This window comes from Notechis scutatus, chromosome Z (genome assembly GCF_049901735.1).
Source record: "Notechis scutatus isolate UNSWTSFEM ecotype Mainland chromosome Z, rNotScu1.2, whole genome shotgun sequence".
NCBI lineage: Eukaryota > Metazoa > Chordata > Lepidosauria > Squamata > Elapidae > Notechis > Notechis scutatus.
Window position 1 is genome coordinate 109,246,907 of NC_142025.1, and position 13,503 is coordinate 109,260,409.

The window sequence follows — 13,503 nt, forward strand, 5'->3', positions numbered from 1 at the left end:
CAATCATCTTTTTTCTCTTGAAGAAAATGAAATTTTTACATTAGTAGTTATAATATTTTTACATTAGTAGATATAATTATAATTAATACATTATAATTAATAATTTAAAAGGTTATCTTTGGTTTAAGAGCAAATGTTCTATTCTACAGAATTTACTGGGTCACAGCCATTATCCAAAGATGATTGTTGTTTTTCCTAAGAGCTGTACTTTTGCATGTTAATTTGTTTTGAATTCTAAGAGCTACGGAGAAAATGGCAGACTATGAAGTGATGTTGTGTAAGTGGGAAAGAATAATATATTAAGCTTTAATTTTGTGTTATTTTGGAAGATCAGAAGGGAGAAAAGACAAAATTTCTTCTAAAGTTCAAGCTGGGTTATGAATTGTATATGATCCCTGTGTTCAATGAGTACAGACCACTTTGTCATGGAATCTGAAAAACACTATTTAAGATGTGAATTGAGAATCTGAAAGCACATCAGAATGGATACTCAAATATATTCCTTTTATAAAATATGACACATATATGAGGATAATTAATTTGGCATGATGGTGAGGCACTGGGCTACAAAAAGAAGAAGTTTCTTCTACTCCTTATTAGGCACAAATCCAATTGGCGACCTTAGGCCAGTCCTTCTCTCTCACTCCTAGAAAGAATGTAATGGCAAACCAATTCTGGACATCTTGCCAAAAAAACTACAGACTCTGGTCTAGATAGCAGTCAACACTGATTTGAAGACACCCTCAATTTTCATGTGCATTTTTCAAAATATGATAGTTCAGCTTGAAATAATTTTCTGTAGTTGTTTGATTTCAAAGTTTTGCTGTTAATTTCTTTCATTTTTTTAAAAAAATATAGTTTAATTCTTTCTTGAAAAGCATTGTATTCAACAACAGTATGGGAGACTTTATTGCCTTTGATGAAAACAGAGAACTGATTACAGGTTTTAATGTTGCAAACTGGATAACTTTCCACAATAATTCCTTTTCTCGAGTCAAAGTTGGAACATTGGAACCCGGGCTCCACCAGGCAGAGAATTAATTATTAATAACAATCAAATTGTATGGCACAGAAGCTTTAACCAGGTGAGAAGAAGCTGCAGATTCTCAGCTAATAACAAAAGTAAGAAACTCTTTAGAAAAATTATCAAATACAATTGAAATAATTGGAGAAAGTGATGTCTTGGAGTTTTGGGGCTTTTCAAGCTGATGAGGTATCACATTTTCTATATATGCTATTGAGCATTGATGTGTCTATGGCAGGTTTATAGCAAATATTTCCAGTTGTGTTTGGGATGCACAGATTACCAATGTAAGTACAGATAGTTCTGGACTTATGATTGGTCACTTAACAACCTTTCAAATTTAAAATGAACTGAAAAGTAATTATTTAGACGTGCTGTTGCCTGCCTTGGGCACATGGCAACTGACTCAGATTAATGAACAGCTGTAGTTTCCAAGGTCACGTGACCATAAGTTGAAGATTTTTTATCTACTTTCCAGGAAAAAAATGTACTTTTTGTAGAACTGATTTCAGAATGAACAGGTGATTTGGAATAATAGCAACAGATCATTTTACTGCCATTGTAAAAAGGGTTGCAAAATCCATTTTTTCAAGTAGTATCCTGACTTTCAAGAGCAACATCTTATGAATGAAATTTTGCACCCCACTGTGGTTGTAAGTCAGGGACCATCTGTAGTGCCGCATTCTGTTTTTAAACATTCTGGCCCCAAAATAACCTCTTTACATTTGATTATGTTCAGGAAAAGTATTAACTAAAGTATTCATTAAGAACAATTTGAACATGTGTTAGGTCCTGTGGAAGACAGAACTTTCTGCCCTTTCAGGCCCTCTGCCAGAACATCCAAAAAAGTCAGTGCCAATTCCTTCCCATTAACTCATGCTTTCTCCTTTTTATTTTCTTCTGCTTCCTCATCATGTTTGGGAAAGCTCAATTAATGCAAATATTTTATCCTCTGATTCTCTCTTACATATTACTGCTCAGGTGCTTCCTCTTTCTCAGTGCAATGATCACTGCTATCCTGGCTCCAGAAGAAAGAAGAAGGAAGGAGAGAAATTTTGTTGCTATGATTGTGTGCCCTGTTCAGAAGGATGGATCTCTGATAAAATAGGTAGGAGAAAAAGATGTGAGGACTTTGGCTAACCAGGCAGCAAAAATCCAGTCCAATGTCCTGATTTATTTAAAGAGAATCGTATGAATAACAGTAAAAACAAAAGAAAAAGGGGGGGAAATCTCTTCTGTCACTGTGTCTCTCTTTACCTTGCTCTGTCTTTTATCTCCTTCTATGCATGTTTAAAAGTAGTCCTCACAATAGTTTATTTATTGACTGTTTGAAATTACAATGCCAATGAAAAAAGGGAGTTATGCCCAATTTCAATACCTACAATTGACTCAAATTTGTGGTGGTTGATATGTCATAACAACTGTGGCAAGAAAGGTTGTAAAATGGGGCAAAACTAAGTTAACAAGTGTTTCATTTAACAACAGAAATTTGGGGCACTATTGTAGTTATAAATGGAGGTCTATTGTATATGTAACTAAAATGTTAAACAAAAGGTTTTTTTTTATAATATTGTGGGGTATTCAACAATGCATAAATGAACTTTAAAGGAATTCATTCTTAGGCCAAGGTATTAAATGAACTGAATAATCTGGGCCATATATTTATTCATTCACTGCTGAAGAATTAATCTTTCAGCAAAAAGAAAAGAATGTGCAACTGATTTGCATTGTTTAGCTATCACTTTCCATTTAATAGAGTTGTATTTACAAATATATATTTAAAAGAAAATATTAACTTCTGTCTCATGATCAAATTAATACAAAGAACAAATCAATATGTAAGGTGATAAAATATAATTAAGTGAATTATTATTCTCTTTAAATATGCAATAATATGACAATTTAATCTTTTCTAGTAAAATAGTTTATCTAATAAAAGTATTTTGATCCATTAAAGTTTTTAAACTTGGTTGTTCAGATTAATTTTCATAATTTAGAGAAAATAGGGTTTTCAAATTTCTTATTCCACCCATTCCCTAAAATCCCTTATCAAATTGATCTATTAGTACCAAGGATTTATAATATTTATTTCTACAAACCTAGTTGTCTCTGAAACTGCAATTATTACTTATCCACACTGGAATGGCATTTAAAGATATATTAGTAATCTGCTCATTTTACAAATGAACAGAGGAGAGATAATACTTTTATTTGCTTTTGATTCCCAGTCAATCCCTGTGTGCATAATGAAGGTTCTCAGGGTTAAATTGAGACTGATGTATGTTTTTGAATTAAAAAGGCATTTGCTATCCACTCTTCAGAAAACAGGCAACGTATCAAAATCAATTCTACTCTATATATTCTAGACTGATATAAAGTTTCATATATTGGAAATATAACCTTTTTTTTTGCAGATATAGATGTCTGCATGAAATGTCCAGAAGATGAATATCCAAGCAACATCCAAACTCAATGTATTCCCAAAGTGTTTACCTATCTGTCTTATTATGAACCTTTAGGAATCCTCTTTGTTACATTGGCTACTATTTTCTCTTTGATTACAATCCTTGTGGTGAGAATCTTTTGGATGCATAAAGAGACTCCAATTGTTAAAGCCAACAACTGGAACCTCACTTGTATCCTCCTTCTCTCCCTTCTTCTCTGCTTCCTCTGTTCTTTCCTCTTCATGGGAAGACCTGAAAAGATGACCTGCCTTCTCCGGCAAACAACTTTTGGCATTATCTTCTCAGTGGCCCTTTCATCTGTATTGGCAAAAACCATGACTGTGATTCTGGCATTTATGGCAACCAAACCAGGCTCTGGAATGAGGAAATGGGTAGGGAAAGGATTGTCCAATTCTATTGTCCTTTTGGGTTTTTTCATCCAGGTGGGAATTTGCATTGTTTGGTTGAGTATCTCTCCCCCTTTCCCAGATACAGACCTGCACTCACTGAAGGAACAAATCATAATGGAATGCAATGAAGGCTCAGTGATCATGTTTTACTGTGTTCTGGGTTACATGGGGTTCTTGTCCATTGTCAGCTTTAACGTTGCTTTTCAAGCCAGGAAGCTGCCTAGCAGTTTCAATGAGGCCAAGTTTATCACTTTCAGCATGTTGGTCTTTTGCAGCTTTTGGTTGTCATTTGTTGCAACCTACCTGAGCACCAAAGGGAAATACATGGTAGCTGTGGAGATCTTCTCTATCTTATGCTCCAGTGCTGGTTTACTGGGGTGTATATTTTGCCCCAAATGCTACATCATTTTATTGAGGCCTGAGATGAACAAGAAGGAATATTTAATAAGGAAAGAAATGTAACTATCTTTTTGTGTTCACTTTTAATGAAATATCTTTAGAATATTCATGAAGTGTTTTTTGAATATTAATATAATTTGAATTAATTTAGAAAGATTTCTCTGACCTTGTTTTATCTTCATTCATACACAAAATATGATATGGTGAAAAGAAGTATTTAAAAGGATATCTGTTTTAAGATCAGAGAATGCATGTGTCCTGTCTAGTTTAATATGGATGAAGATTACATGAATTAAATTTTGATTGACATATGTCCAATATATTAAATGCCCAAATGTGAAAGATTTTCCATATATAAATACAGAATTTTACTAGATTGTGTATGGCCCTTTGGATGTTAAAGGATAATGGGATAGTTAATGTTCTTTCTTTAGCTATATATAGATTGTAATACTCGTGCCCTGCTTCCTCTGCAAGCTGCAAATTTTGAAATAAATTCTCAACCAAGCAAAGGTTTTCATTTTAAGAAAACATATACTCCTTCAAAGTCGTTTTGACTACTTCTGTATAAGATAAGTGCTGTGCTATATGCTTCCTGAAAAAGATGTTTGATGCCTACCTGGGAAAAATGAATAACCAAGTTGTGGGATTATGCTTTGAGGTTTAAAATAATGATGAGTTTTAAAACCTACTTAAAATCAATGTATGCTTTTATGTCCAAAATGAAAATGTATTAAAAATCTACTTCAAATATATTTAAATTGGAATTAAACAATGGAAACCTTCACTGGGCTGAGCTTTGTTTATATTGAAAGAATGCAATATGTAATAACATGTTGTAATGACGAGGCAGTCGAGGTGTTTGATCATGATCAACTGAGTCATGATGATCTTTATTGGAGTCTAGTCTTGCATTTATACACATTTTTAATAATCCTCCAACATTGGTTAACTTTGGTTTCTGCTTGACTTTCATTATTGTTCAGCATAGTAACTAACACAATTAATGATCTCTAGTCAAAGTCCAACATATGTTTACTTCCTCTCTCTAATCCTCCTTTAGATGAGTAACTTTGTTTGCCTGAGTTGTATTTGCTTGGAAACATTCTTTTTCTGAGGTTTGCCATTCACAATAAGGACATTCCTGCAATTACAACTCTACATATCCTCGTTTTTTATTTTAAATGGAGGATTCAAAGTTTTATGAATGTATTGCAATTGTAAAGGAGTAAGAGAGGGGGAAGAAGGACGAAACATTGCTAATAAATTTGGAATACATTGAATAAAACAACAGGTTACAATTAATACAATAATAATTATTATAACATAAAAGAAATACTGTCTGAGCCAAGACCAATCAGGGAGCCAATTGGTTAGCCACTCAAAAAGTGAGTACTGAGCATGGATATTATTTTGAATGTATGATTGTAAATTGGCAAGCTCATCCTCAATAGTTTTATTCAAGGAATGAAAATGCACAGCACATCCACGGTGTCCAACTATCTTACAGAACCATCCTTGACGGGCTAAAAGATAGTCTATGGCAAAACACTGCTGTAAGACATCTTGATTTAAGTCTTCTATTTCATGCTGCAAATCACAAATAATAGCAGCAGTAGCATTGATGGATTTTTCAAGTCTGCAGGTGAGACCAAGAATAGATCGTCTGTTTTCTTGAGCAATTATGCCAGGATAAGAGCCTAGAGTAAGGACTCCTGTAATGGCCCCTGCCAATGCAACCGCCAAATGTAGAACCAGAAGACAATTGTGTGTCAATAATGACTTCATCATTACATGTAGGCCCCAGAGAGGAACGCCGCTGTCGAGTTGATGGGAGCGTACCTATTTGAACAGGTAGAGTAAAATAACCTATAGCTGCACATTGATAATTCTGAGGATGTACATTAGTGGCATATTTATCAAAAAAGAACCACATATTAGGATATTAAAGCTGCCAATGAGCGCATATCGATCCTGTATTAGAGTGATCAGAGGCATTAAAAATAGGAAAATTGTCAGGATACATATCAGGAGCTATATTAAGTCCATACAAAGAAGAATTAAAGGTACCTGACAACCAATAGTAGTTAGAACAATAACTGTAATTCCCCAGCTTTTTTAATATGTGCTGAGCAGCATCATAATCAGACCAATTATGAAGCCAAGTGTGTTTAGCGTGACAGCAGAAACACAGACCCCTTGTAAATTGACTAACTTTTAAGTAATGCCAACGGACAGAATTCAATTGCATAGGGGGTTTAGAAAATAGCCAGGAGTGTGAAATAGATTGTAGTTTTGAGACAATAAATGTAGAAGACATGATCATGTTAGGGGTAAAAGAAATTTAACCAAATGCCATTGGGGGCTCATAGTATAAACATGTATTGGGCATGACAAACCCACAAATTAGGGTTGAGACGAACCACAGAAGTGTCATTTTGAGCAGAAACACCATTAACCATAAACAAGAAAATACAAAGTAAAATTGTAACAGAATTAGCAGTAATAATAGCAAAAATAGCAGCAACAAGATTTTCAGGAATCTGAGGTATTGAGGCCTGTTGCAGTTGTTGTTGAGCTTGATATATATTAGATTTAACCTGGCCCCAAGTGATGGGCTGCGGGCACTTCGACCTTGGAAGCTGGACTTCTGTGTTCAGATGACGATTGAAATCCGGAATCGGGTTGTGAAGGCCCTGATGCCATGCCATGATACGGATGAACACAGCGCGCTGGAACCCACACTGCTTGTCCAGTAGAAGGATCTTCCATGGCAGCGTAACCACAACCCCAGGTGATCAGTGGTGTAGGGCCTTTCCAGGTTGGATCTGGAGCTTGGCAATACTTTACCAAAGGCCTTGCTAAAGATTCAGTAGTTCGAAAATGCAAATTGAGTCTGCAAGAGAATCTAAAAAGGTTAAATAATTCCAAGTATATAATGCTACAGCAATGAGATTTTGAATCTTTCACAGATGGTAAGGGCAAGACTCAGTTTGTAATTGTTTCTGAAGCAATGCCTTAAAAGTATGATGAGCTCGCTCAACTATAGCTTGACCCTGAGAGTTGTAAGGAATTCCATGCACTAAAGTAATATTCCATTTCTGACAAAAGGTTTGAAATTCCTTACTAATATAAGCGGGGCCATTGTCAGTTTTAAACTGAGAAGGCCGACCCATTACAGCAAAAGAGGATAGGCAATGAGAAATAACATCTGAAGTACGTTCATGTTTTGAAGCAGTAACCCAAAGGAAATGTGAATAAGTGTCAATAGATGTGTGAAGATAACAGTATGGCTTAAAGGTTGAAAATTGAGTTACATCCATTTGCCAAATTTGATTAGCTTGGGTTCCTTGTGGATTGACACCCACTGGAAAGAGAACTGCCAGTTGCTGACAAGCTGGACAAGCATGGACAATATCCCGGCTTGAGATAATGAAATTTTAAATTGCTTTGCAAGCGATTTGGCATTTTGATGAAAATAAGAATGGCTATCAACAGGATCAACAAACAAAGATGCAACATCCTTTAAGGATTCATCTGCCTTCTGATTTCTTCAGTCAAGGCATTAGAAAAGGGAGTATGACTACGAATGTGTTCTACATACAAAGAATACAAGCGAAGTTTCCAAACTATTCTTTAAAGATAAAAACAAGGATAACAAATTTTATCCAAAAGAGAGAGCACAATAAGAAAAAGGAAGAGATTGCATAGCTAAATACACATATTGAGTATCAACAATCAAATTAATAGGTTGGTCATTGAACAATTGTAAAGCCAAAATCACAGCAGCCAGCTCAGCACGTTGAGCTGAAGTCTGCGTGGCAGTATATTTAGAATACCATTGTTGTTGAATCTGCCAGACGACCACACCCCTTGTAGGTGAGCCATCAGTAAAGACTGTAAGAGCTTTAGAAATAGGATTTCGCACAAAAATGGAAGAAAAGGCCGGATTTAAAGTAGTAGTAACCACTATTCTAGGATCCTTGGGTAAAGAATACAATAAGTTTCCCACATATTGAGAAAAGGCTATCTGATATGATTCTGAAATCATCATCAAATGCTCATGTTCAACTTTTGTATGAGTGAAAGCTATGCTAATGAGATCCTGTCCTGTAAGATGTAAGGCTCGCTTACGACCTTTAATAATCAAATCCTCTAATGGTGATTGATAAGGATAAATGTTTCTAGGCGGAGTAGCTGACAAATTAATCCATTCATGAATGTTGACTGCTTGTGGAGAGGCATTAGAATAAAGACATCCTGTGGGTAAGGGTGCAGTAGGAAGAATAGCTAAACAAAGTCCTATTGTTAAGGATGTTATCCTGTCCACATATCGATGCTTAAACTTATTCAATATTTCTTGAAGGCATGTTCTTTGAAGATCAGTTAATACAACTAGATCTCCTGGTGATTTTGCTCCCTTCAAAGACTGAAATAAGGGCAACATATCACCAGTTGTAATGTAGAAGAATGGGCATGCCCAATTAATAATGCCAAGTAATTTTTGCCACTGTACTAAGGTATATGATTTCTGTACTTGTAATTCAGGAAGAATTGGAATGGAGAAATTGTGCAACATTCTATGTCCTAAGTAGGTATAAGGTTCTACCTTTTGAATTTTGTCTGAGGCTATATACAATCCCTGTTGTGCCACAGTGTCTGTTAACTCTTTTAACAACTTAGATTCATCAAAATCTGGGGCTGCTATCAATATATCATCCATATAATGATAGACTAAATAGGAAGGAAATTTATTCCGAAAGGGTTGAAGAGCATTATCCACGAAATATTGACAAAGTGTAGGGGAATTAAGCATTCCCTGAGGCAACACGCACCAATGATATCATTTTGTGGGCATGCTATTATTAAAAACTTCTCTTAAATCATGAAGGAAATGCCATTTCCCAGTTTTCTTTTTTATAACAAAAACAGGAGTATTCCAAAGACTAGTAGAAAGTTCTATATGACCAGCAGCTAATTGTTCTTGAACCAATTGTTGTAAAGCAGCAAGTTTTTCCCTTGATAATGGTCATTGTTCCACCCAAACCGGCATAGAACAGAGCCATTTAAGAGGAAGAGCCATCATCAAGAATCAAATGGGCATTAAGAAGAGAAAGGATATCATGGCCTCAAATATTAGTATGAATATCTAGAATGTATGGTTGTAGGAAAAAGGACTTACCAGCAGATGTTGTAACATTAATTTCTTGAACACTCTGCCAAGCAGCTGTAGAACCTCCTATTCCCCACAATGAAGAAACTGTCATTTTTGCCACTGTACTGGCCAATGTAAAGAGGAGATGACAGTAACATCGGCTCCAGTATCCAATAACCCTTGAAATGGTTGTTTATTTACGAAGAGTGTTAACAAAGGACGAGAGGAGTTCAGCTGATGAAGTAAGCCTACAGATAAAGAAGTTGATCCAAATCCTGCATCCCCACGATTACCTATACCAGGATATGGAATTTCATGTGGAAGAAGAAGCAATTGAGCAACAGAAGAATTACAAGGAAGAACTTGAGGAAGATTCACCCAAATCTGAATCATGAGGATACCAGTGTAATCTGGATCTATTACACCAGACACAACAAAACAGCCCTTTTTGTGTGCAGAAGAATGAGGCAAAATTAAGCCAACTAATCCTGAAGGAAGAGGTCCTTTAAATTGAGATGGAACTATTTTAACTTCCAAGGGAAATTTAAACTCAATTTCCTCTTGAGTGATTAAATCAATCCCAGTGCTACCAGCTGTGGCTGGTGGGGAGTGAAAGAGACTGCTGGAGGAGTCAGGTAATATTTGCTTCCAATCTTCAGAGATCATCGTATAACCATTTTTTATTCCTTCTACAAGTCCTCTTGTAAAATTACCACTAATCCCATAGTCTGTAACTGCCTTTTTAAACTCTCTTAAGATCTGATAAGGCAGACCCTCCCATTCTGCTACTGGCAGTCCAAGCTGTGGCCCCTGACCAGGACGATATTGTACTGGACAAACAGACAGTAATTCTGCAAGTTCTGTTCCTGAGACAGAGGCATCCTTTTTACAATTTTCAACCATTTTCTGACAAGAAGATTGAACAATAGAGTCAGGAGGCTTTTGCCCTGTATCTGCAGGAGCTGAGGGAATTGAAGACATATATTCAGGTGAAGAAGGGGGACAAATGACAGCATTAGTATAATGTGAAGGTGGAGGTATTAAAAGAGAAAGTTCATTGTGACCAAATTTTTCAATTGGATGCCTACATAAATGCCACACCTGCAAAACTTCTACTTTTGCTCGAGGTTCAGTATGCAATGTTTTCCTATAACGCTCCCAATCAGTTAATTTTAAAGACCCTCTTCTGGATACCATAAGCACTGAGCTGCAATCTCCTGGACCAGCCTTAAGAGATTTTTCTGTTGTACCTCAGTATTATTTTTCTTCAACAAATAGCCTAATTCATCTCCATGCTTCCTTTGTACCTCAGAAAGCGAAGACCCCATACTTACAGAAACCAAAAGGTTGAAGAAACCACAAAGGGTTGAAGGTGCACCAAATCCTTGCCGGATGAAGTAAGAGGGTCCCTGTTCATGTGCCACTTGTTGTAATGATGAGGCAGTCGAGGTGTTTGATCATGATCAACTGATTCATGATGATCTTTATTGGAGTCTAGTCTTGCATTTATACACATTTTTAGTAATCCTCCAACATTGGTTAACTTTGGTTATTGCTTGACTTTCGTTATTGTTCAGCATAGTAACTAACACAATTAATGATCTCTAGTCAAAGTCCAACATATGTTTACTTCCTCTCTCTAATCCTCCTTTAGATGAGTAACTTTGTTTGCCTGAGTTGTATTTGCTTGGAAACATTCTTTCTCTGAGGTTTGCCATCCAAGATAAGGACATTCCTGCAATTACAACTCTACAATAACAAAGTCCCTTTTTAAAAGTTATTTGCTGTTAATTGAAAGGAAAACATCTGTTCTCAGTTTTGTATCTATTTTTAAAACCTTCTGAATTAGAATAAAAATCTGATCCCAATATTTCTTTGTTTTATCATATGTCAACAGAAGAGTTGAAAATATCACCTTTGCAATTACATTGCCAGTATATATTTTAACTCCTTTATAGATCTTTCACAATTTTTCAGGAGTTAAGTGCCAGTAATACCTAATCTTATAGAAATTTCTTTCAGATTCAATATATAATTCAGTCCAAAAATCCACATATTTTCCCATTCTCAATCACTATATTATAGCAAAAAATTTTATCCATTGCATCATGCAACCTTTCTCATAGTCATTTTCCAAACTCAGTTTTAGTAACAGTTTGTAAACCTCATCCCTAACATTTTCATCAGGAACACACAATGCAATTTCAAATTTATTTTTTCCAAGGTGAAATCCACACCTTTTCTTATCTAAGTTAAAGCTTTCTCTTAATTGTAGACATGTGAACCACGAACAAACATGTTCTTCTGTTCCCAGTTCTTTCTTCTTGTTGAAACTAGGCTCACCTTAAATAAAACATGTTTTTTTCCACCTAAGGGCATTCATGTTGATATTCGATAAAAATAGAAGAGGTTGCTTTATTCCACTTGCCTAATGACCATGTTTAATAAGAGAAGAGGGACGACTGATCTATGAAATGTTTAAAGAATTTTACTTTGTCTTCATTTGTACATTAAGTAACATGTTTTATGTACTATAAAAGGATAAAACAAAAGAAGCCAGTATGTCAAAAAATAGATAAGGGCAAAGAAAAATTATTGTCTTGTTTGGATACCGGGGCTAAATTAGTGGATAACACAGTTTACTTAGACATCAGTGGGACATCTGACAAAGTAGATCACAGCTTGTATCCTGATAAGATAGAACAATGTGGGATAGAAAGAAATCTAAATGGATTTGTGACTAGATAATGAACCACACTCAGTGGAGCTACACCTACAAGGAGGGAAATATCCCTTGGCATACTTAGTGGTTCTGTTTTAGGCCCAATACTCTTCAACAACTTCGTATATGATCTAGATCAGGGGTGTTAAACTCTCTTTGTCATGGCATAGTCACGTGACTTATTGCAAGTTTCTTCCCCTTCACTAAACCAGGCATGGATGTCGCTAGCGCATGATGCATCTGGCCTGTCGGCTGCGAGTTTGACAGCTGTATTCTAGATGAAACCCAGCAAAAAAATTGAACTAGAAGATTTGATTTGAAAACTTTTTAAAAATAGTTTGCCATAAAAATATGGTGGTGTCCAGCCACTATGTCCTTTGGTGGCCTGATTTGTCAGTCGGTGCTCCATTCAAAATCCAAGAAAGAAATACTTAGACTCCATAAATTAGAGAAAAGAATTCTTTTACTGAAAAATGAAGTGGTAGCATCAAATAGGATTCTGAATCTGAGAAATTAGGTGTGCAGATCACATATACAAAGTGATGAAATTGTTCCCAACCCCCATAGTTCAAAAGATTCTTCCAATTAAAAGTTCTGAATATGATCATGTGGACATCTTCAGGTGGTGATGAGGCCTCTGTCCGTTGACCTTGGCATATTTTGAAAAAGGTTTGCAGCTGTGCAGAGAAAGGAAAGCTAAGCGAGAAATAGAAACCTAAAAGCAGGAATTTATACTCCCCCCACTCCTCATTTACGCAACACAAGAATGTAACACCTCCAGCTCTCTTCCCAGACAATATCCCCCCTCCTCCCCCCATTACTTATGGCAGCCAAAAGATGCAAAGCAGTAGTAGAAGATCTTGAAGGCTGACATTCGGCCCTCCTAGAAAAAGGACATTAGTCCTGCAAGAGGGGAAAGAAAAACATAAAAGATACTGATTAACAATCAAATACATTTCTAGGGTTTATCAGGATACTTTGTGCAAAAGTCTTTGATCAGCTTAGGGGCTCTAACATCCTTCTCATTAACCCACTCAGCTTGGGAAGAAGGGAAATGTTTCCAAGCTACAAGGTATTGGAGGCGACTCCTCCATTTTCGAGAGTCCAAAATTTCTTTAACTTCAAAATGTTGTTCACCTTCAATCAGCAATGGTACAGGAGGATCAGTCTGGGTTGTTCTCAGACCAGAAGTGTGTTCAGGTTTCAACAAACTAACATGGAAAACTGGATGAATTCGTCGAAGAGTTTTTGGTAATGTCAATTGGACTGTCACAGGATTCACGATCCGTTCAATCGTGAAAGGGCCTACATATTAAGGATCAAGTTTCTTCGACTTTTGAGTGGTTTGT

General features: G+C 36.0%; 1 protein-coding gene and 1 long non-coding RNA gene across 2 annotated transcripts in view; one reads left to right on the forward strand and one right to left on the reverse strand.

Annotated features, from left to right (window-relative positions):
• Positions 1-13,503, reverse strand: part of LOC148129096 (uncharacterized) — a 273,474-nt gene that overhangs the window by 134,267 nt on the left and 125,704 nt on the right. The gene's annotated exons all lie outside the window — the stretch shown is intronic.
• On the forward strand, positions 3,438-4,422 carry LOC148129100 (vomeronasal type-2 receptor 26-like). Its single transcript, XM_087945520.1, has one exon. The coding sequence runs from the start codon at positions 3,453-3,455 to the stop codon at positions 4,338-4,340; it is 888 nt and encodes a 295-aa protein (XP_087801646.1). The 5' UTR covers positions 3,438-3,452; the 3' UTR covers positions 4,341-4,422.

Excerpts from the sequence above, each read along its gene's own strand:
- LOC148129100 (XM_087945520.1), top strand. The coding sequence starts at position 3,453 with ATGAAATGTCCAGAAGATGAATATCCAAGCAACATCCAAACTCAATGT.